Genomic DNA, 23,524 nt, shown 5'->3' on the forward strand with positions numbered 1-23,524 from the left:
GAAATATAAATAAAGAAATAAAGAAATAGAAGGAGTGTGGACATTTACATAGTTAAAGGGGTTCCAGTGACCCAAAACAGGCGTTGAGAGTGAGCAAACATTCAGGACAGCAGACTCCTGAAACCACAACCAGACATCACTGGTTTTATTCATTTAACTCTGATGTTTCGCCGGCAGGAGATCATTGTTTACAGTATCCTGTTTAAATTGATCTGAAATAAAAACAGCTAGACCAGTCATTCTTTTTTTTTTTTCAGCAGTAAGCTAAGACTTTGATGTCATTACTATACGTGTAGCGCAAAACCAACACTGATTCTGTTGTAGATGAAAGCATCAAAACGCTTTTACAGTTTTTTTTCGACTGCTAAACGACAGTGGTCATAACTGAACTCGGTTAATGGCGTAAGCAACGTGCAAAACGCCAACCATTGCTATTAAGATGGCGGATTAACTAAGCAGGAAGGAGAGATTCCCAATAGAAGAAACTGATCTGCTTCTGCGTAAAGTGATAGTGCGTGACCAGATCACATCATAATACTATTTCATATTGTAATTGTATTGTATTTTTATTCTTAATCTTTTGCATGTTTGCGTGCTTCAGCGCGTCACTGTTTTTGTGTAACCCGCTGCCTCAAGATATGCCATGCACCCGCATCATCTATGCGTAAATACAAATAAATGTGGTGTCTCATTATTTCCACCTCCATTGCTTTGTGAAAAACAGTAGGTGCCCAGTTTTACAAGAGTAAAGCTAGTGCTTTTCACATTTTGAATAGCTGTGTATATAACCTGTGAGATCTTACCTGGACATATTGAGATTGTCACTCTTTTACCAGTTTACTGGTTCTCTTGAAGCGTAGTGTATAATTGTTTCATTCTTCCTTGATGTCTACTTTTTTTCCCAAAAAGTCTTTCTGAGCTTTTCCTATATATACCATACACATACCGTATGAATACAGTATGTGTTCACTAACAGGTCAATTGAGACACCTGCTTAAGCTTTCAAATGAAATTGCAATCATCAGTGTGTGATGCGCACTGGACTGAAATCCAATTTGTTTTGAATGTGTGGTTAACAGTTTTGACAGCAGTGTGTTAGCATCCGAACAAAGTGCTGTAAAGCCACAGTGTTGTGCACGTTGTGGTTAAAGTCATGGGATAAGTGTGTAGAGTTTTTAAAACTGTGTTCAAGCAATGAAAAACGAACTAGAGTTTGGTTCACATGTACTGCTGCTGTGGAGACTGAAGTTAGAGTTTTGCACGTGTCTCCACTTGTGCCGACTGTTGTTTCGCATAGAAAAAATCTTTCTAAAAAACTTAATGTATAAGACTCCTTGGGCAAGACACTGAACTCCAAATCTGGATGGTTGGCCAGCACATTGCCAGGTGCATCACCTCCTCAGTATTTTTTTTTTTTGCTACATATGGTTTTCATCAACAAATTCAAGCAGTCAGATGTTCTGCTCTTAAAAATGCCCTTTCCTGAATGCAGCGGACGTCAGCAGAGAACAGACAAAAAGGCACAAAAAACAAAACTGCGACCGGAAAATCAACAAACAACATCAGTAGGCAATAATCGATTACGGTGTGTCACAGCATTGATGCAGAATCGTCCACGTCCAAGTCGTGATGCTCGATGTAGTGATTCCTTTCAACACCCCTAGTGTGTGTGTGTGTGTGTGTGTGTGTGTGTGTGTGTGTGTGTGTGTGTGTGTGTGTGGTGCAGTGTGTTAATGTGTGAATGAGAGACAACATTTTAAAGCACTTTGAAAGAAAGTGCTTTATAAATGCAGTCCATTTAAAGAAGATAACTTTTAAACTGTGCCATTAAAAGAGCTGCACCAAACACCAGTGCTGAGCACCACCTTTCCAGGAATGTGCTGTTCATTCCCAGCCATCATTAGTCTTTCTCTTTTCTAAATGATGAGTTAGAGTTATCAGATGGGCCAACTAAACCCTGTGAACTATGAAAATATTGGGGTCACAGGATTGCATTAGAGCAGCACAATTAATTGAATCCACTCTGCCAATGTGGAGAATGCCTGGCCAAAAATGAAAGCTGTATGTCAAGGAAATCTCACCAGTTTATTGAAATTTCCCATATCTAAAGGAATAAGCATCTCATTTTTTACTTTTACAATTTCTTTTTTAAAATGTTCACCTCTGTCTCTCTCTTACTCGCTGCTAATCACATTACACTTTAGTAGGTAAAGGCAGTCAAGCATTACCTTGACGCTCCGAGTATAGAACAGACAATTCTCCCAATTACAGTGATGCTGTGACGAACAGCTTCAATTTAAAGGTGATGGGAGGTAAGGCTCTAACAGCGAGGGTAAAACTAATGTCGGGCTAAGACTCCTTCAATGAAAGAACAGAAAAGCTTTTCGCGGCTTAAAAGCTTGTTGATTTCACACTCAGCATAAATCAGGATAAATCCACAGCGTGTCTCAAAAGTCCTTCTAAAGCCCCACATATTAGTCAGCCAAGTTTATTGTTGCTTTTGGGGAACAGTCGACTGCTGAGCTGATTCATCAGTCACAATTCCTCCAGGACCTCCCTTTCATTTTAAGCTTTGGGGCCAGATTTTGTGAGGCTGAGTAATGCTCTCCTGTTCTCTAATTTCCCCCTTCCTCTCTCATCTTCTCTCCTCTTTCTCTCTTCACATCCGCTGCAAAGGTGTGAAAGAGCAGATGCTGTTGGGAATATGTACTCTGCTAATCAGGGCATGTACCATTAACACCCCAAATGTTAATGGAGGAACTTAAAACATGTGAGTTCCTCTTCTGCCTCAAAAATGTGGGTTAACTGAAGTTATCAAATTGAATCAGCAACTAGTCCCAGAGTCTCAGATCTGCTTACCATTTAAATGTTCTCTGTTTAAAAAGTAAATTCTTCATTTGATACGATGAATACAACTTACAGCTGCTAAGTCCTATATAATCTTGTAAACAGATATGTGCATATAAATGCAGAATATGTAGGCTATGGGTCAAGATTGTGGTGTTGGAAGTCTTTAGTTTTCAATTTGTAGTCCGAATAGATTTGACGTTTGAGCAGGCTTTGGTTGCATGGACTACAAACAATGACCGGAGCATGGAAGAAGAAGTCTTGGCCCAGAGAGCAGCTGGGTTGGAACCCCTGAAATATTGTCCGTTGTCCCCTGGAGGCTAAATTACAGTCCAACCGACAGCCAAGATTAGTTCATACACAACATATACATATGTTAAAAAAAGGATGTGCACGTGGGACTGAATGCAATAATAACCTGTATTATGTATGATGTTTTACAATGAGGTAAGACTTTTTGTTCTATTTTTGTCTATTCTTTTGTGGTCTAAGTTGTAGTTGGCAGGGCTCAGATAGAAAAAGATGTCACACATTTCTGTGCACTGATCAGTTTAGCAACATTTGAATCAATGCAGGGAGGTTAACATGTCCATCAACAATGCATCGGAGTTTGTCTATTAGATAGTTTGAGTGATGTACAATTGGGTTCAAAATTAAATTTCTCCTATTTTGACACGATTTTTGTGACTTTTTGGCATTTGTGACTTTCTGACATCGCCTCTGTTTTGCTCACAAATCCCATTTTACCGGAGCTTTTTGTGGGCTTTTTCCTCTCAGATATTTCCGCAAATCATTTTACTTTCCTTATTTTTAGTCTACCTTTGAAGGATTCCCTACCTCTACTTGGATCATATTTCAAAAAATGCCTCAACTAAATTAGAAGCTGTTCTCCTCAACATCAGTTGTGGAGGTCGGCCTTCTGTCTTCTGTCAGTCTCGGCTGTTTTAGGTCGTTATGTTATGTTATGTTCACACTTGGTTCACTTTTTTAAGCTGCCAGCATCTGTTTTACATTAATATCCTAGTATAAACCGTGTTTTCAATAAGGTTGTGAGCACATTTTCAAACAACACCGGCAACTTTTTTTTTGCAGCTCATTGAGTCTTTTTGAAGTTAAGATAAGTTAAACTTTTCTGGAACAAAAACGCCCTACGTGAACATTTTTGTTGACAGCCAACCAATAACATGCGAAGCAGACAGATCTGCCATTTTCATAACAACAACAAAAAAAGGAGTGGGATCACAGCGAGTTAACTGATACGACCAGATTCTCCCTGTACAGGGAATTCACTTTGTTATATCTGACATTGGTAGCACTACTCTCTCTTTCTGTTCTTTCTCTAGCTCGCTACACCGCTTTGTTTCATCTAACGTTAGCACCACTCCACATAGCGCTCTAGGAAACTGTAGTAGTAGCAACAAAACGCTCTCGGCTGCTTTTTGGAACCAAAACGCTGCCTCTATTTATTTATTTTTTACTACAAAAGTGCCCTTGTCAACTTTTTCTTGTCAAAAAGATGCCAATTGTGAACGTAGCCCAAGGCTGTGAGATCAGTGTAACACAAAACTTCAGTAACCTATACGGTTCAGATGCTGAGAATGTACTCAGATACGTTAACATTTCAGAGGACATGTAACCACACCACAGAGTGATGCAAATGTGCAAATGCTGCAAATGCTTTTGAGAACTCACACTATCTATGCAATACATGTAGGTTTCCTTCCTCCAAGGAAATGTTACCTTTCCGCCCAATTCAAGATTCCAAAGACTTTTCAGATGGGTTCACTTGAAGGACATCATCACACACTAAGCACTATACCAACCTGCAGACATGTACAGACTTTACTTCATAACAGTGCAAAAATTCTGCAGCTGACAGTAATTGTAAGTTGAGTTTACAGTTTTTGCATAAATATTAAAAAAACAAATAAAGTGATAAGAGGACGCATGGACTTCAGATTTTAAGTGACACTCTGAAATGGCAAGGGGTGAGGAGAAAAATCAAAACAAAAATCACAGAAGTGGTAATTCCGGAGGAGCAGACACTGAGTCACAAAGAGATCAAGATTCAGACAGGAGAACAATCAAAGTGTTGTTTTTCTTACAAAAGACTATTTTACTTCTTGGTCATTGTCAAAAGGAGCATGACAAGAAAAAATCAAAGTAGAATAAAAGTGGAGAAATTTTTCATGGTTTATAATGAAAGTTGATAAAAGAGCTTAAGATTGAGTCCAACTTTTAGCTCTAAGGGTTAAACTAAATCTAGAAAGAATGTGCTTGGATCGCAGAGCTTAATACATGTAATTCTCCAAGGACCAAGTGTTTACCAAGGCTTCTAAAACATATAAGACTACAGCTAATGCTTCACAAATCTAATTTTCCACCCGATTGAGAATCCATTTACCAGGAACGTGACCCTATCTACACTTTATTCCCTTCATTAAGAGAAAAATCCAACGTTTCACTTCTCACAGAAGCCTTGGAGGTTACACTTTAACTTCAATAAAAGAGATTAAAGATTGTGTTCACTTATTTAGCCGTAAACCTAACTACAATTAACATCCAGAGGGAGGAATTTCAAAAACATTTGTAATGTCGCAAAAGATGGACAGATGTATTGATAGAAAGACAGAAAATTTGCTAATTTGCTAATTTGCTGTAGTATTTTTTTCAGGCTTTTCCAGGTAACAGTAACGCAGACAGTGTGGTCCATCACAAGCTTCAGCATCCAGTGATCGCCCGCTACGTCCGACTGATCCCCCTGGACTGGAACCCCAATGGTCGGATTGGACTCAGACTTGAGACCTATGGGTGTCCTTACGGTCAGCTTGGGCTTTTCTTGTATCCTCCACTTACAGATACGAACTAAAAATATGAAAAATAGTAACTTCTCCTACTCCTACTGTCCTTTATTTTATTAATACCATATGGTATGACTTACACTATTTGAAAAATCTACGTGAATAAGATTGTTTTAGTTTTATAGTTATCTAGTTCATCCAAGAGTAAAAATTTTTGCAATGTATTTTGTTGTTTGTTTATGTTTTTCAAACTTTCAGCATGTCAAATTTCAGGTGCAAATTAAAGATGTACCTATAAAGATGGTTGGAAACACACCTTATATGCAGTAGCCATAGGACTACTATATTTAGACGGCACTAATTGGAGATAAGGATCAGTTAGGAAGCAAGCAGCAGATCAGGCTTGATTAGAAATGAGCCACGGGGGTGACAAACAGCGGGAGCCTTAGCGTGCTTTTCATGTTGCTTATTTAACAGCTCCTCGACTCCTCGGTCCTCGGCAAAACCGGATGTTGTTCTGTCCCATCTTTGATGAAGGCCATCTTAAAGCTACAATTTCTGGCCTGAGGAGTGAGCAACAAGGAGGGAACATCGAGGAGCTAATACCGAGGAAGCCGTGCAGCTGAAAACCATTGCTACCTCGCCCGTACAGCCAACGTATTCACGTATCGCCTCAGAGGAAAAGAATGTCTCATCCCTCTAAAACACATTTACTCGGTTCATTTCTCATCCCGTGATTTCCTCACGTCTCTCCGGTGCCTCCTCGGTGGGAGGGACTAAGACGTGATGAAGGGAGGCAAATGGAGGAGTCAAGGAGGCAATTTAAGCAGCATGAGAAGCACCGCAGACAAGTGAGCACTCGGAAGAATAAACAGAAGTAGCATGGGAAGGGAAGAGGTGAGGGCAGAGGAGGCAGGAGAGGGCACAGCAGCTCTGGCCATCATAGTAATTGAAGGCCTCTTCCTGCGTCTGCTGTTTGGCAGAAAAAGTTTCATTATGCTACTAGATGCAGGCAGAAGTAATTTATCTGTAAGAAGGAAAGCCAGTGTGAAGAGTTAATCAGCGCTTCTTTGCCCCCACACAGGATTACCACACACTTGTCATGCAGATCCATCTATGTAGTTAAAGAAAGAAAAAAACCTGATCCAACCCTGTGGACAAAGGCAATGAAAAATGAGAAAACCACACACTGCATGGGTGATAGAGGGACACTGAACCTTCTGACATTATTAAAAAATGACCTACGTAATATCAAAACATGAGGGACTAAAATAACTCAATGCATGAAACATTATTATTAAAAGAGTTTTTTTGTAACCGTCGCACAAGAATGAATTATCTTTAATAGAGTATGGTTGGTAAAGAAAGTAAGTTGGTCTAGTCTGATTTGTTGGTTGCTCTCAGCTGGAATAAATGGACTTTAATTAGTTAATTTTGAGGATGCAGGCAACACTTCCTTGCTTCATCCAAAAGGTAAAGAGGAAGAGAAAAAACTTTGAGGCTTTGACTTTTGAATAATTTAGATTTGGGGTTTGCACTGTTTCCAGCATCACTGTCAGCAATAAAACACACCGGATGCATAAATTGATGCATCTCAGCTCACATTTTTAATTTGATGCTCTGATAGCAACACTCCACGCACCATGATAGGCCATGTTAGTTTGTCAATTTCTTTAGAGTGACATGATGTATGGTTCATGATCTGCTTCTGATGTGCCGACAGTAAAACTGTTCTGTAAAGGACAACATTTTGTTTATGCTTTATCTCTCACTTTACCTATTTTCTTCAAGGAAAACCCACATTTAGTTCATGGCTCTGGGCAGAGATTAGAAATGTCCAAAATGAAAATTGCAAACTGCACACATGTTTTGTCATTCTTAATACACAACCCCAAAACACATATGATGATGCAAATGGTATATAACATTAAATGCAAAAACATTTAAGTTAAAAAGATTTTCCAGAACTCCATTTAGTTTGTTAAAAATATGTTTATGGAAATTGTTATTGTTAGGGACTCACGTAAGCATGAAAACAGGATCATGTCAGAGTAAAGTCAAAGGAACAAGTAAAATGTAGTCTCGCTTTCCCAGACCTTCCTTTACAGCGCTGTGGAGGAGGGTCTGGCTAGTCCACACTGCAATTCGGGGTGGGAAAACAACGTGGAGGGATTTCCGGTGGCAGCGGAGCGATCCTGGTGTGGAGGGTTGTGGACATAGACTAACGAAAATGTGACTGCTGACTGTTTTGAGAGCCTCAAACTCTTTGGTGCTGTACTTTCTCAAAATGAAGACATTTTCCTATACGTTGTGTGTATGCATGGATTGTTTACAGGCATAATACGTATTGTTGAAAGTCCTCTAATGTGTGGTTTTGATTTTCAGACTCAGATGTGGTGAGCCTTGATGGCCGAAGCAGCCTTCTCTACAGGTTGAGTCCCAGGCCAAAACAGATGACCAAAGAAAGCATCTCTCTAATATTTAAAACCCTGAAGAACTCTGGGACACTCCTTCACGCAGAGGGACAGAGCGAGCACAGCCTCACCCTAGAGTTAGAGAAAGGAAAGCTTCTCCTGCTCCTCCGCAAAGGTACAACTCTGAAATCTGACACCACAAAGATGTTTTCTGTTGGTCCGAAACTGCTGTTTTGTATTAAACAAGCTAAGTAAACGATATGTTGAAAAGTAATAACAATGTATACTTTGTCAAAAAATGGAATTTACAATTTTTTCACTCTGTTGTCATTACATTATACACACAGGCCTGAATTACACACACATGCGCAGTACCTGAACATGCACTAATGAAGAGATGTCAGAGTGAGGTGCCTTGCTCAAGAGCACCTTGGTAGTGAACAGGAGGTGAAGTGGCACCTCTCCAGCTACCAGTCCACCACCATACTTTAGTCCGTATGGGGACTTGACCTGGCGGTTCCCCACCCAACTCCATACAGACTGAGCTACCGCCACCCCAATATTTAGATGTTATAGATGGTAAAGAATTGTGGAAGCTTGCATCTTCAAGAACTGGGGGGTACACTTATCTTCTTTGTTTACTTTGTATTTTTTCCGTTTTTGTAAACAACGAAAGGAATTATGTAAGAACCAAAATAAGTGAAACCTCGTCAAATTTAGATTTGAATTAAATATGAAAATAAACAAAAAGGATCAAAAAACAGACAGACAGCAGCATTTAAAATCAATGATAATTTATTCAGTAAGTTGTGGGTTACCCTTACTAAATTACCATAAGTGGAAATGTGAGTAGTTACTGAAAACGAAGCAGGAACAACTACCTAATTAATCAGCCATTAGTGAGAAGTTCACTCAAACACCCTTCATTTAAGGACTGTATTGTAGACTACATTTAACTAGAGTATACGGGGAGCTACTAAAGGATATTATTGAATCATTCAATAATGATGATTTCATAAGCACCTGTGAATTCAAAACTGACCCTGATCAGCTCTGAACTAGGCAAAGAGCAGCACAAACAAGTAATCAGTCACTCTTTACTAAATATTTAATACACACCCAAGTGTACAATAGAAAATAGACTGAAAATTGACAGAAACATAGACTGAGGGGGGGAAATTTGCCATTCTGTTTTTGCTTTACACAAACTGCCACAAAAGGGTAGTAAAATTAAAGCCAAAACAAATTAAAACAAATGTTCCTAAATTGTTTCTTATGGGTTGTAACCCGTTCTTGCTATCTTTGAAGACATCGTCTTTTTTTTGCTGCTACACAGACAGTCATGTCATGGGTTTCTGAGCTGTTGTCAGAAGGAGCTCTTTATGATTAGCTTCTGAATTTTTTTGTCTCTGCCTGTAGCTTCTTTCTTGCATACTAATGGATTTGGAGTTTGTAAGTGCCAAGTTTGGTTATTCCTCAATCTCTGATCACTGTTCAGGGCAGGGGCGGTTTCGCATCAAGCGAGGAGTTTGTTTTCATGATCACATCCATAAAACAATCAACTAAAATTAAAATGCCGACAAAAAAACACATTTGTCAGGCACTGAGAGAAATTGCCAGGCTTCTATGATGACGTAGTGCATTTTGAACATTACCCAAAGTCTGTTGCTTTAAGCCCCCGACGTCTCCTTCCAGGCAGCGCTGCCTTCCTGGAAGGCAAAAGCATTAGGCAACGGTTATGGTCATGGTTAGGGTTAGGGTAGGGTAGAACGCAGTGCCCTGGATGGGCGCTGCGAGGGGCACAGGCACAAGGGGACCAAAACTTTAAATAAAAGGTCTCCTCCACTTCTGCTCCGGCTCCTCTCCACGAAACACTAACACATGATTATAATAAATAAAATTACAGGGTAAGGGTTAGGGTTAGGTACCTTGAAATCAACAGTTGCAGCGCTGCCTTGAAGTTGATTTGGCAATGGTTAGGGTTAAGGTTAGGGTTTGGGTGCATTGAAGTCAACGGTTGCAGCGCCTCCTGGAAGGAGACGTTGGGGGCTTAAAACACCATCGAGCAAGGCTGTCATGATCGAGATGTCAGAGAGTTTTCTGGCAGTCAAGGACCATATGAACCAAGCCAGGGCAACAACGTTTTATTTCATTTTGAACATACATACATAATTAAAACGTGTACTTTTGGATGTTCATTCTTTTCTTACACTTACCTCAGAGAAGTCAACCACAGCGCTGCATCCCAGGAGCAGTTTTCTTGATTCTATGGCACTAAAAATGTCATCCCATGCCTCTCTAATTTCAGGACATTGTGCACCTCTTTAAACTTTAAAATAGTTTTCAGAGATAATTACCTAATTTCAACCTTTACCTGCATTAAATCCTGATCAGCGTGTGCGGGTCTGGCCCCCACTGTAACACCTCATTATGAGTTTTGTTCCCTGTGTGCCCCAAGCGGCTTTCAGCAGCACTTAACAGGAGACATTTAGTTCCACTCTGTTTGCCTGGAGCCATCCAAACAGTTTCAATAAACACATCGGCTTATTAAAATGTATGCGCTCTCTCCAAAAGCATCTCATATCCTTGCCACTATGCATTCCTGAAAATGTCAGTTTATAGTTCTAAAACTCACTGGCTCATAATTAAGATCAGTTTTTTTTGCCACTGGAACACTTTCTGAGAGTAAATATACAGCATAAGGAATCAATGTTCACTGATCTTGGGCTTCTGGCAATTTCTGTTTTGGATGATGAAGGAAGACGGGACATAACTTGGTGGTTTGTTTTCTGTGATGTAAGAAAAAGCTTGCCTACAGTAGACATAAATGATGAATTCCTTACACTGCAGGTTGGGGACATTTCATGTAAGCTCAATTGCTAATCAGTTTAAACTACATTTTAAGATCCAAAACTAATTTGCTCTCATAGGGAAATGTTTTGTATGAAGGGGCAGTGTACAGCCCATGATAATGTATGTGTACACAAAAGACACATACAAATGACAGAAAGAGCATACCAGGTAAGAGATCTGTTGAGTTTATCCATGTGGTTAATTTATAACCTGAAGTCAAAAGCTCACATTCTTCCCAAAGGAGCTGACAGGAGCGGCCTGTGGTGCTCAGAGTTCCAGGTAGAAGCTGTAGAAATAGAGTGGATCGGTTTGTGGTCGTATTAAAACAGCTTGGGCTGGAGGTTCAGTTACTGTTGGAGCCTCTATCATGCAATAATGGACTGAAGGGACTGTTAGGCAGGACTGTGTCAAAAGCACTGGTATAATTATTCTCTAAACAAAACTGAGAATGTTGAACATTATTCGAGTAGCTTTGCTTTGCGAAAGAAGGCCAAATTGTCTCCTTAGTGTGGGACTTTGCTCTAGAATATTCAAGTTTAATTTCAGAAATTCTGATGTATTCCTTGAAATATTACACCCTCCCCTGGCTCCAAAATATATTTAGTTTTTACTTACACATGCCCTAATACGCTGTAATGATCAAATGTTATCTTTAAAAAAAATATATATTATTCCTGCCATGCAATTGTTGTCCCTGCAGTCGTATACAGTCTGTCAACTCAACTGTCCCGGTGAGTGGTGGGCTGTGTGTTGTGTTCGATTCTGCACTGTTGACTCACCGTGTTATTCTACTCTATACACAGTGATTGATAGGGAGGTGTCTTAGCTGTGTTCAGCTCTACAGGATTGTAAATGAACAGCTTAGCTTTCATCCAGGAAGCAGCGTGCTCATGTCAGAGAGAGCCAGCTGTGCTTAACTTTACTGCCCACAGCTGACTCATTCCTGTAAGACAGAGAGGATGTTTGGCTCACAATGACAATCTGATTAGCTGCCTAGCCTGTGCGAGGCTCAAACGGTCCTGCGTTCAGTCATTTGTCTCAAACAAGTGCTTTTGAAACATGACTTCTTCCCACAAACGTCATTTCAAAAATTTCTTTCTGTAGGTATTGCTATGTTGCTATGTTTACAAATTACTGATTGTGTTGACTGAGTTTGTGGACATCCACAGGCATAAAAGTAAAAGGAAACAATCACAGTGTGTGCGTGATTCTGGCAGCACAGAGACAGTGTTCTTTTTTGACAATATGATAACTCTGTTTGTTATGCATCTTAAAAAGAACCTCAAAAGGCAGAAAAGCAGCGGAATATCAACGTAGTAATAACTTTCAATGATTTGTTCCTTTTTTTTGACCAGACTTCTTAAAAAGACTTCAAACGCATAACATTTGTGAAATGGAACACTTTTTGTGAGCAGGTTGAGAGGTTGCTCGAGATGACTGATTGGGCGCACCGATCTCAATCATGGAAACTGAACAAAATAAAGTGCTGAAATAATAACAGCAGTCTGTCATCTGATAATGTCTTCCGACAAAATGAGATTTGGAGTCGAAGTGAAGAGACGTAATGCGGAAGCAGACAGCAGATGATTGGGTGATGTTGCCTCGGGGAACATGTCTGGAAGGATGTAACGCAGGAACCTGCACCTGTTGAAAGGAAAAAGGCTTTAATTCGCCAAAATTATGCTCAATTTCAGGTTCATAATTGTATTTTTGACAACTTAATTGATAACTCTTTCTCCAACTTTGGTCGGTACAAGGCAGGATTAGCTGGGAGACTTCTTCTAAACGAGGGCGCACTTGTGGAATACCTGCAGTACAGGGACATGGAAGTAGTTCTTTTGGAGATTATGGTCAACTAGTGTGTGTTGTAGCAGTGTTTTGCCATTGAGAATGGGCTAGCATGCTAGTGCTGGCTTGTGTTACGGTTAGCCACCTCGTCTCGGCTAGTGACGCAGAAACCCGTGCAGATTTTGGACAGCTCACCCGGGGACTGAAGGCAGAGGACATTCAGAAAATTATCTCACTGAAAACAGCATAGATGTTTTTTCCCAGTTTGTATGTGTGTGGAAGCACCAGAGACACAAAATAACACCCCAAATCCTGTAAAAGTTTGTTTTTTTCATAATATGGGATTTAATGGACTTTGAGTAGCTTCTCAGGTCATAAAAACAGGACAGTTCCATTTAAAAATTGATTAACGAATGCGACATGAATCCTGAGGATACTCACTGAAAAATGAAGACAATCTCAGGGAACCATTGATCTCCAGACTCACACAGGGGAACTCCCACAAGTTTCTTTAAGGGCTCTTATCGGGCAAACATCACAATGAAGGATCTTCTATGCTGGTAAAGCCACTTGAAAACTTGGACAGAAAATACAGCTAAAGGGTTTCTTCTTTGTGCTTATCTGTCAGGTATAAATCAACTTCCGCACCTTATTAAAACCTTTTTTATAACCTTGTCCTTCAGAAACACTTATAGGTGCCCTGTGAAGTTTTTTGGTAAACAAGCAATACAGGTGTCCTTCGCCACAGCACATTTGGTTGTTTATTTCCTTCCTCTTTGACAATATTTCTTATGTGCAAAGCGGATTTCTTGAACATTGTGAAACCCACATTGTCTTTTTCCTCCCTGCTAGATCAGACGAATAGGGTGAAACTATAGGTAGGAAACAAAATGGAAGCTCACTCATAAAAACACTGATGCATAGCAGTTTCATAGTTCCACAGTATTATTTTTCAAATGCAACCAATATGGGTAAACAAAACAGAAATATTATCACAATAAAATAAATAATATAAACTTCTTGACTGGCACACACCTCAGTGCCTGCTCACATCAGAAGCTGACTCATATTAGTGCCGGGCAATATATCGATATTATATTGATATCGTGATATGAGACTACAATTCGTCTTGAATTTTGGATATTGTAATATCGTAAATGGCTTAGGTGTTGTCTTTTCCTAGTTTTAAAGGCTGCATGAAAGGGATTTAATTTTCGGTTATCAGACTATTCTTTATTATTCGTACCTTTACCCACTTAGCCATATCTACATTACTGAAAATTATCAAAAATCTCATTGTGAAAATATTGTTAAAGCATTAATTGTCAACTCTATGACTTTGCCACAATATCAACATTGAGGGATTGGGAGAAGAATATTGCAACATCGGATTTTCTCCATATTACCCAGCCCTAACTCATTTACTGTATGTTTTAATGAAAAACCAGAGGTTTGGTGACAGTGTTGAATTAAATGTTGTGGCTTAACTCAGTTGTGTAGTTTCATCCATGGCAAAATGAATATGAGTAGGGACTTTCTCTCTTTTTGGTTTTTGTGTTCCCTCAAACATTAGCACTGTCAAGACTGTTTGAAATTGATCAAAGTTTACCAGAGTTGAATTCAGAAAAAATTTACTTCATCTTAGCAAACAAAAAAAATAGATTTAGGGTTTTAAATAGTGACACGTCTTTCAAGTAACTGTTGACTTTTTCACCATAAACCAGGACCAAGATCTTAGAACCAAAACCAAAAGCCTTAAGTGCATAACCATAACAAAGTTTAACGATACTTTAGAGGAAGATTTTGAATTGGAAGAGCTGACTTTGCATGAAAAAAAATGAAATGCAGTAATGAATTGCCAAAAGACATTTTGTTGATACTTTCAATATCAACAATGTACAAATGTGTTTTATTTCCGTTTCAACATTTCCTAAGCTCGGACCAGCATTGTACATTTCTTTCTAAGTGTATTTGCTGCCGCAAACTGGCGGCATACAGGCATCATTTAACCTAGATGGAGTTGCAATTAAAGATGTATCAGTACTGACTAAATAAACTTGACTTTGCCCTCACTGTTTCTCTCTCTCTCTCTCTCTCTCTCTCTCTCTCTCTCTCTCTCTCTCTCTGACATGTACCAACATCAGTCTGCTCATCCATGATGATTAAATACACTTCACTCTTTCCTTCTCTGTCTGTCTCCTTCCCACTCTCTAGTCCTTCTCTCTGCTATGCCACGTATCTGTCTGACAGATAAACGATGATTGATGACTGAAAACATATGATTCAGTCTCGGTCTCTGTATGTCTCTGTTTCTCTTTCTCTTGACTTCTTTTACCACACAGACAATGTTGTCTCCTTTCAAACAATATCTAATTCATATTTAATGGCCGAGTGCTAAATGCAGTTGCGTGCATTTAGCTCAGTCTTCACCGCTTTCCCTCAGCAGAAACGCTGCACTCTGCCAACGTGGCAGAGAAGCTTCCCTTTCATTTATTTATGCCTTTCTACCTCTTTGTTGGCTCCTTTTAGTGTTAATGATGTGATATCACCTCTATTTTCTGGTTCATTCTCAGTTGGAGATATAGAATTGGTTCTGATTCTCCAACAGAAAACTGTGACCCTACTGTACAAGTTAAGAGAACCAGAAAACAGCAGTTACTGCCAGTTCATGAGGAGTCAACTGGGATACGGTACACACTGTGTTCCCAGAAAGGCTGCGTTCCATTCATATATTTTCAAAGATATGAAAATAGATTTTTTTTTTCTATGAATACAACATTAGAATTTTTTTTACAAAATTCACCTCAAACATTTGATCAACTTTCTCATCTTCCACTCCTTTATCTTTGTCATCCTCCTGTGCTCCAGACAGGAGTTCTCCTCCCGACAGTCAGCATCTGGTGTCTCTGGGCAGCCTGTTAGACGACCAACACTGGCACCACGCCACAGTGGAGCATCACACCACTCACCTTAACCTCACCGTGGACAAAAGCACACTTTGGGTGCAGATCTCACCAATTTTCTCCCACTGGGACTATTACCAGGTATGTTTTGTCTGTGTAGGTGTGGGATACCACATACAGTCACACTTGGTCAATTGTATTTTTTAAATATTTGTCTCCATGTTTTCCCCCGTACAGATGAGTGTGGGAGCCGAGCAGGGCCTTGGCTCTCGGCGGTCAATCGGACCAAACAGAAATTTCCACGGCTGTTTGGAAAACCTGGTTTACAACGGCGTGAACCTGGTAGACCTCGCTAAACAGAAAGACCGGCGGGTCACTGTGAAGGTAAACTGGCTTACATCATGCTTATAAAAAGTGTGTTTGTGTGTGTTTGTATATTACCACACACACTCCATTCCACTGAGCACACTATGCACTATGTCGTTTGATGGCGGTGTTAAAGGGACATAGGAACACATGTATCATTGCTTACATACCAGGAAATTTACAAAATGTATGTTGTGCGTACATCAATCACTGAAAAAAAAACAGTTGAGCAGGATCATGATAAAAATAAACAAAATATAATAAAGGTTGAAAGTTAAGTACACAATAAGTATCTCTGACTCTTTATCTCAGAAAAATGGTTAAAAAGTTAAAAAGAAAAATGTTATCTTAAAGTGCACTTATTAAAGTTTTAATAAGTAGGGAAAAAATATATCCCCTCACATCCCTTTTACTGTAAATGAGAAGGCATGTCCCTGTACCTCGATGTGTGTGTGTGTATGTGTGTGTGTGTGTGTGTGTGTGTGGCTTTGTGTGTGTGTGTAGATTGTGTTAAGCTAATGCACAACACCGCTGAATCTCTGCGGCACTCTCCCCGTCAGTCTCCATGACTCCGTATCGCTTTTAACTATCCCACAAAGAGCTTTTAGATTCGATCAATTGTCTTTGTGTTGCGTACTCCACTGAAAATAGAAACCCAGTGGGGAACCTGCGGTGTAACTTATCACTGTTGGTGCCCTGGCAGTGGATTTACTGTAATTACTGCTTCTCAAAACTATGAGCCTGAACACAGAGATGACCAACTGCTCCCAATGCCTTATTTGTTGCTCTCTCCTCTTCTCTTTTTTCTGTCTCTCACCCTTTCTGCTCTCCCATACTTCCTCTATGACCTTTTGAAAGCAGTTGGGTAACAATTGGCATCTTCAGTGTTATCTCCTGATGCTTTTTCCAAGCCTGGCTATTATCATTATGGTAATACTCTCGTGCTCTTTAAGGAGACTTGCTGATGAGATCTCTGGGCATCAGGGCGCCGCCACGCAGCCCTGGAAATGAATTCAAATTCATGCATCAACATGTTTTCCCTCTTTTGCTATAATAATTTCTCTCTCTGCATATCTTTTCCCCTTTCCTTTTCTCCATCTATCTCAGGGCAATGTGACCTTTCATTGTGCTGAACCCGTTTTTGTTGCCATGACGTTCACCAGCCCCCAGAGCTTCCTCTGGTTGCCAGGTGGGACGGAACCATCATCAACGGGCACGTCGGTGGGGCTACAGTTTCGGACGTGGAACAAGGCGGGGCTTCTGCTGACATTTAACCTCCCAAAGCAAGAGGGTGTAGTCTGGCTGTACCTGAGCAGAGCCAGGCTCCATCTACAGATCCTCAAGTCTGGCAGGGCGCCGCTGGAGCTCAGTGCAGGTCAGTCTGACCCCAAACATCCAACTTAAATCCTAAAGGGTCTGTACTGAAAATACAAAAATTAGTAAACAGCGGGCTTGGATTGCCTCCACGCGGCTCTACATTCTTTGTTTCGTCTTTCTTTTTAACATGCATGCGGGGCCGGACTGGCTATCAAAACACAGACCAGAGAAGCTGGGATCACAACACACACAGAAGGAGTGTGACTTTATTCTCTGCTCAGGATGCCATTAATCCACTACATCTTCACTTCATCTTTGCTGCTATGTTAATGTTCTGAATGTCAAGAATGGCCCCATTCATTTCCTCAACTCAAGTGTCCCCGTTTGTGTGCACTTACACATGGTCCAAACAACATCAAATATTCACAGCACATATGAATCAGAGCAGGAACGGACTTGTCTTTTTAGTAATGTAATCCAGCATGAACAGGAAAGGATTGGTTGGTTTTTGTTTCTGTCAGTGGCTTTTTGCAGGAAACTGAACACAACACAGAAAAAAATAAAAGTATATATATATCTAAATAATAATACATAAATAATAATTATATGTTTATATATTCATTATAAGACACAGAGCAGAAGACAAAAACAAATGTGCACACCTTTCCAGATAAGAAGCAAAAACTATGTATACGAGTCAATGTCAATACTAGCAAGCCTGAAGACTAGAAAAATCCATCCTCCATCTTGGAGTGTTTTGGCCAGATACTGAATCCTTACCAGTTTCAACAGCATTTCTTTGTTGCTGAGCTTGACCTCTGACCTCCCTGTGACAGGAGGCAATTACAGAAAATTTCTCTAAAGAGATCAATAAGTGAATGACTGAAACTGTAATTATAACCTTCATGGGAATCAAATCAAAACAAATCAGTCAACATATGGGTATCGTGGTATATATTATAATATTCCTGTGTGTGTGTGTGTGTGTGTGTGTGTGTGTGTGTGTGTGTGTGTGTGTGTGTGTGTGTGTGTGTCCTAAGGTTCGGCTCTAAATGATGGTCAGTGGCACTCTGTGGAGCTGATCTCCAGACAAGGACACCTGACTGTCTCTGTGGACGCCGGGGAAGGAGCCACTGCTCACGCCAGTCCCCCGTTTCTTGTTACCACGGGAAGTCAACTCTTCTTTGGCGGTAAGGGTCAGGTAACTAAATGAACACATGCATGAACAAGCCTAAAATCTTCAGAGGTTCCAAGCATGTGTAGTAAGACTTTTAAACTTGCAGTTAAGGGTAGGGATGGATATCGCAGACTGTCGTTTTGTGCTCTTATTTTTTATGTATCGGTTCAAACACCATTTAGGCACCAGCATGTTTATAAAAGTATTCTTTTAGGACTATTATCAGAAAAAACAAAAAATCAATACCCATACCCAGGGTGGATGTCATGGTTTCCACTGCTATCTGATGTTGTTTCCTCTCCCGTGCAGGTTGCCCCGCTGAAGGGAGCAGCCAGGATTGTATGAACCCCTTCAAAGCTTTCCAGGGCTGCATGCGTCTGCTGACTGTGGACAACAAGCCAGTGGACTTGATCATGGTGCAGCAGAGGCTGATGGGAAACTACAGTAACCTGCAGATTGACATGTGTGGCATCATTGACAGGTCAGACCTAAAAGCACCATTTCTTTGATAATGTTTAACGTTAAGCTAAACGCTTAACATTTGCTTCTTGTCTTGTTTATTCAGAAAAGGTTTGTCAGGTACATCTTACTATGTACAATACCAAATTGTGTCTGTTAGAAAGCAAGAGGATGCAATAAAGTTCCTTTGTAACCCCATGTTAATCCCCCTCTGAAGGCTCTGTGACTGGTTTCCTGTGAAATGGCATTACACATGGACTATTAGACAGCAGTGGATTGGATACGGATAGAATTATGACAGTGTCCCAGTTTTAATGTTTACCCGCTAAGGAAACAATCCAGTTATAGTTTTGTCTATGGGGCGCAGCTTCCTTTATCTGAGCTGAAATGGAGTTTTGCTTTCTTTGTTTCTTCAAAATGTGATTTGTTTGTTGAGAGGCAGCAACACAGTTGGTTGGCTCCGTGCCTCAGTGTGTGATTGAGTTTGAACACATTGTGGTATATATTGTTTTAAAGTTATTGTCAGTAGATAGAGTGTGGGTAGGTTTGAAAAAGTATTTCTTGTTGGCGTGGTTTTCTTTCTGCTTCTGCTGTGTGTTCCCAGGTGATTATCATCACTATTATCATCTTTCTTACGTTGATTTTCTTTTTATGTTTGTCCTCTAATGCTCTTGGAGGCCGACTACATCCATGGAGAAAATCAATTTTAAAGTTTTATGAGAAACAGTAAGCACTATTGTGATGGAATCTACTGTATTCAAGTCAGAAACACCAAATGTCCAAATGTATTTAGATTTATTTAGATTAAAAACATTGGAACAAACTGCTGGTGCATTTTAATTTGGTATTTAACTGTATTTGTGCATCTGTTTGCAATTAACATTTGCGTTTTCGATGTGAGCATCAATTACAGGCAGTTTTAGCTTAAAGTTAAACATAGTTTGAAAAACTCTTTCAGGTGGATATAACAATACTGTTAAATTTTATTTGTTTATTAGAACCATATGTGTATAAAAGCTGAGTACTGAAACTCTCTTTTGGACCAACACAGATAAATACTGAAAAATCCATCACCACAGTTGGACCGAATCATTATTATAGACATTTCTGTATCATCATGTACTGGAGAGACCGCTGCCTCTAATATGTCTGTATTGCAGAAAATGTCAAGTCAAGCTCCACTGTGTCAGTTTAATGTTGTGTTGTGTGTGAGCAATAATACATCGCTCTCAGAACAAGACATGAGACCTTTTTTCCAAATCATTAGAGCCCACTGGTATGTGGCATACATATTATCCTCTCAGCACCTTTCTTTTCAATAAAATGTCAACTTGAAAAATCGATTTACACTTCTCCAACCCTCACCTCCAACCTACACTGTTTCTTTTTTACTGAACTAAGCGCTGCTCTCCTGATCATATGCACACTGAATTTATCAGTGAACACAGTAAAGAGACACTTGTTCTTCACAGTGTGTGGATGCATATTTGCAGATAATCGAAGCAACAATGGACTGCCAGAATTTCTAATGCATATATTTAAAAGACAGCGTAGTGGAGTAAATATGAAAAGACAAATGTTGCTAAAAAACAAACTTTACCATCTGACAAGCCTGCTGAGTAAGGCTTTTTCTAACAGTGAATTTCCCACTAACTAAAATATTAAAAATACATGCCGCTCTCCCGCTCTCTTTCAGTCTTTCTGCAGACACAAATCGCTGACCTCATTTCCCCTTCCAAATATGTTCCTCCCAGTCGCCACAGAGTTCCGTTAATCCAAACTTTCATCCCCTTTGTTGCTCCCCCCCTGCTCCTCTCCTTAGAGCCGTCTCTCAACCTTAATTCCCTTTTCCTGGATTTCTCTTTCCTTCTCACTCTACAGTATCTCCATTATTTTGAATCTTTCGTCTCATAGTATTTCTACGTCTATGTCTTTTGTGTCCCCCTCCTTTTTTAGCTTGCCGGCACCCAGCTCAGTCCCGAGCTATGGTCCTGACACAGGCCTGACATTGTGAACAAAAAGTCCAAGTTTACAGCGGCGGTGTTTGCTCAAACATGTTCCACTGAGGGTGTATTTTGCCACAGTTTAGGCTAACATTATACAGAGCTTTGCTCCATTTAGTGTTGTCACAGAGATGCTTCACATGACAGGAACATTTTGTAGTGCCTTTGCCTCAGTCGTTATTGGTGTTTCCATGTTGGGATACATTTCTGAGTACTGCCCTTCAAACTGCATCCCACACATGAAGGTATAAAGCATTTCTGATTTACTCCTCCTGTCAACAAATTTCTTGTCAGTCAAAGATACCAAACATTTAGAAGTAGGTTTTAATATTATTAACAAAATTCTGTGAAAGATAAAACCAACAATGAAGAACAGACTGCTAAATCTTGATATATCTTTTGCCTTTGTGCTGTATACTGTTATTATTGTTGCCGTCCAAAAACTATTAAAAACACATAGAAAAGGCGTACTGTTGCAATGTGTGCCACATGCTTTCATTACCGTGATAAATGAGGTGGCACAGCCAGAAAGAAGCAGTAGTCTCATACTGAATGCAGTGAAAAGTAAAGGTGTTTAAGTTATAGGTGTTTAGGTTATTATGTGGCAAATAAACAAGTACATTTACTTTTATCTTCAGGGCCCTAGTTGCAGGTCTTGAAAACTTTTAGTGGAATTTTTTGCTTTATAATCATCTGGAGAATCTTACCCTAACCATAACATAATTGTTTTACACTGTTACATGCAAATCTAAGAATAACCAGACCTTTAAATGTCAATGTATACATGATGAGAATGTGTCTAATTCTGTACTCTTTTGATCACATTATTTTTTAGTCATGTAGACTGTATTTTTGTCCACAACTTGCAATCTTTGTTTCACAGTTTGTGCGCTTTTAACAATTATGATAATTTTGGGAGTGTCTTGATCTCTGATTAACCCTAATGCTACATGCTGTTTCCTGTCTACTCCCCCCCCGACCTCCCCCTTCGCTCTCATAACGGAGGGTTGTCACTATGGATGACTATCTAAAAGATAGTCATCCATAGTGAAGAAAAGACGTATTCAGATATACTACTCACTAAGTAAAACTATCAATACCAAAGTACAGAAATACTCTTACAATTCAAAGTCACACATTTAAATTAGTTTTAAATTGACAATTTTGAAGATCTCTGTTTTGACCCTCTCTGGCTGACCAACCACTGCTGTATGATGGAAAACGGTTCCCAGGAACTTAAAAGACATTTATTTCTGTAGACATTCTTTCTGTATTGTACAACTATAGAGGAGCAGAAAATGGAAATAGCAAAGTACAGTACTTGAGTGAACATATTTAGTTACTTCCCAGTACGAGTGACACACATTCCTCCTGTTCGCTGTCAGACATTGTTTTTGTCCTGACGTTGGTTTCTGAGGATGTGAAAAAGTCACGAGTGCCCTTTCCATTGGGAAGTTATTTGCACATTGAGAATGCTCCAGTTAAAGAAGAGTTTAGGAAAGAAGTCTAAATGTGTGTCTCTCTTTGGCACTTAGGTGTTCTCCGAGTCACTGTGAACACGGAGGCAGCTGCAGTCAATCGTGGAGCACTTTCCACTGTAACTGCTCCAGCACCGGCTACAGCGGAGCCACCTGTCACAGCTGTAAGGGCAAGAAGCTTTGATGGTTACTGTTGTTTAGAGGCTACACAGTATGGACTGTGTGTGTGTGTGTGTGTGTGTGTGTGTGTGTGTGTGTGTGTGTGTGTGCAGTTGCATGTTCACATGTTGTCTGTGATGAGAGAACCTGCTGCTTTTAAAATGAAGTCCCTGCAGATGTTGTTGTGGCAGGTCAGGCTGAGGTCAAACCTCTTCCCTGCAATCATCATTGTGTGAGCGTCTCAGTCGACACAGGGAAAAGAGGGAGATTTAGAAGAAGAGAAGAAACAAGGGAGGCAGAACAAGAGAGCTAAAAACGTTTTTAAAATATAGGGAGAAATAAGAAAGAACATTAAATGACTACTGTAAAAAAGATACCCCGGTTCAGCTGTGAAGAAGATCCAGTAGATCTTTGACTATCTGTATTTGTTTGGTATTATTTAAGTGTAAATGCGTTTTTCTTTAACTTTGCAAAAGAAGTGCTCAAATATAGTTTAATTTTTTCTTATGAAGACCAAAGTGCTCCTTTGGCAATTATCTGCCAAAAGATAAAAATTACAGCCAAGATGTCCAAACTTTTTTGGCCCATCATCCAGTTTTTAGGCTCCAGACTTGTTTTGACACCAGCCGTGAGTCTTGAAATAAATTACAATATGTAGAAATAGTGATGTGTCCCAAAGCTGTTTAATTTATTTCCCAATACAATACAAAAGATATAAATATCAGCCATAGAAACGTTTAAGAACCATGTTTCCATAGTTCAAGATCAGCACTTTAAACCACAAAGCCATCAGTTTCCATGTCCAGAGTCCCTAATGTGGGGCAGGGTCTCGACTGGAAGTGTTTTTTAAAGGTGCCCTGCCACACGTATTTCACTACTTTGTGGTAATGTCTGAAGTTCTACCATGGACTCCATAACATTTGTTTGTGGAACAAATGCCTTGGTTACCTTGTTTCAAG

At 39.8% G+C, this 23,524-nt stretch overlaps 1 protein-coding gene across 1 annotated transcript in view; it reads left to right on the plus strand.

Annotated features, from left to right (window-relative positions):
• LOC116705469 (contactin-associated protein-like 4) overlaps window positions 1-23,524 on the plus strand; it is a 66,091-nt gene that overhangs the window by 22,879 nt on the left and 19,688 nt on the right. The window contains exons 4-11 of the mRNA XM_032541672.1: window positions 5,522-5,669; window positions 8,034-8,237; window positions 15,572-15,747; window positions 15,844-15,990; window positions 17,080-17,347; window positions 18,330-18,479; window positions 18,776-18,947; window positions 22,464-22,570. Coding sequence (XP_032397563.1) covers window positions 5,522-5,669; window positions 8,034-8,237; window positions 15,572-15,747; window positions 15,844-15,990; window positions 17,080-17,347; window positions 18,330-18,479; window positions 18,776-18,947; window positions 22,464-22,570 — 1,372 coding nt within the window. The remainder of the gene's footprint in view (window positions 1-5,521; window positions 5,670-8,033; window positions 8,238-15,571; window positions 15,748-15,843; window positions 15,991-17,079; window positions 17,348-18,329; window positions 18,480-18,775; window positions 18,948-22,463; window positions 22,571-23,524) is intronic.

The sequence above is a fragment of the Etheostoma spectabile genome, chromosome 17 (genome assembly GCF_008692095.1).
Source record: "Etheostoma spectabile isolate EspeVRDwgs_2016 chromosome 17, UIUC_Espe_1.0, whole genome shotgun sequence".
Classification (NCBI taxonomy): domain Eukaryota; kingdom Metazoa; phylum Chordata; class Actinopteri; order Perciformes; family Percidae; genus Etheostoma; species Etheostoma spectabile.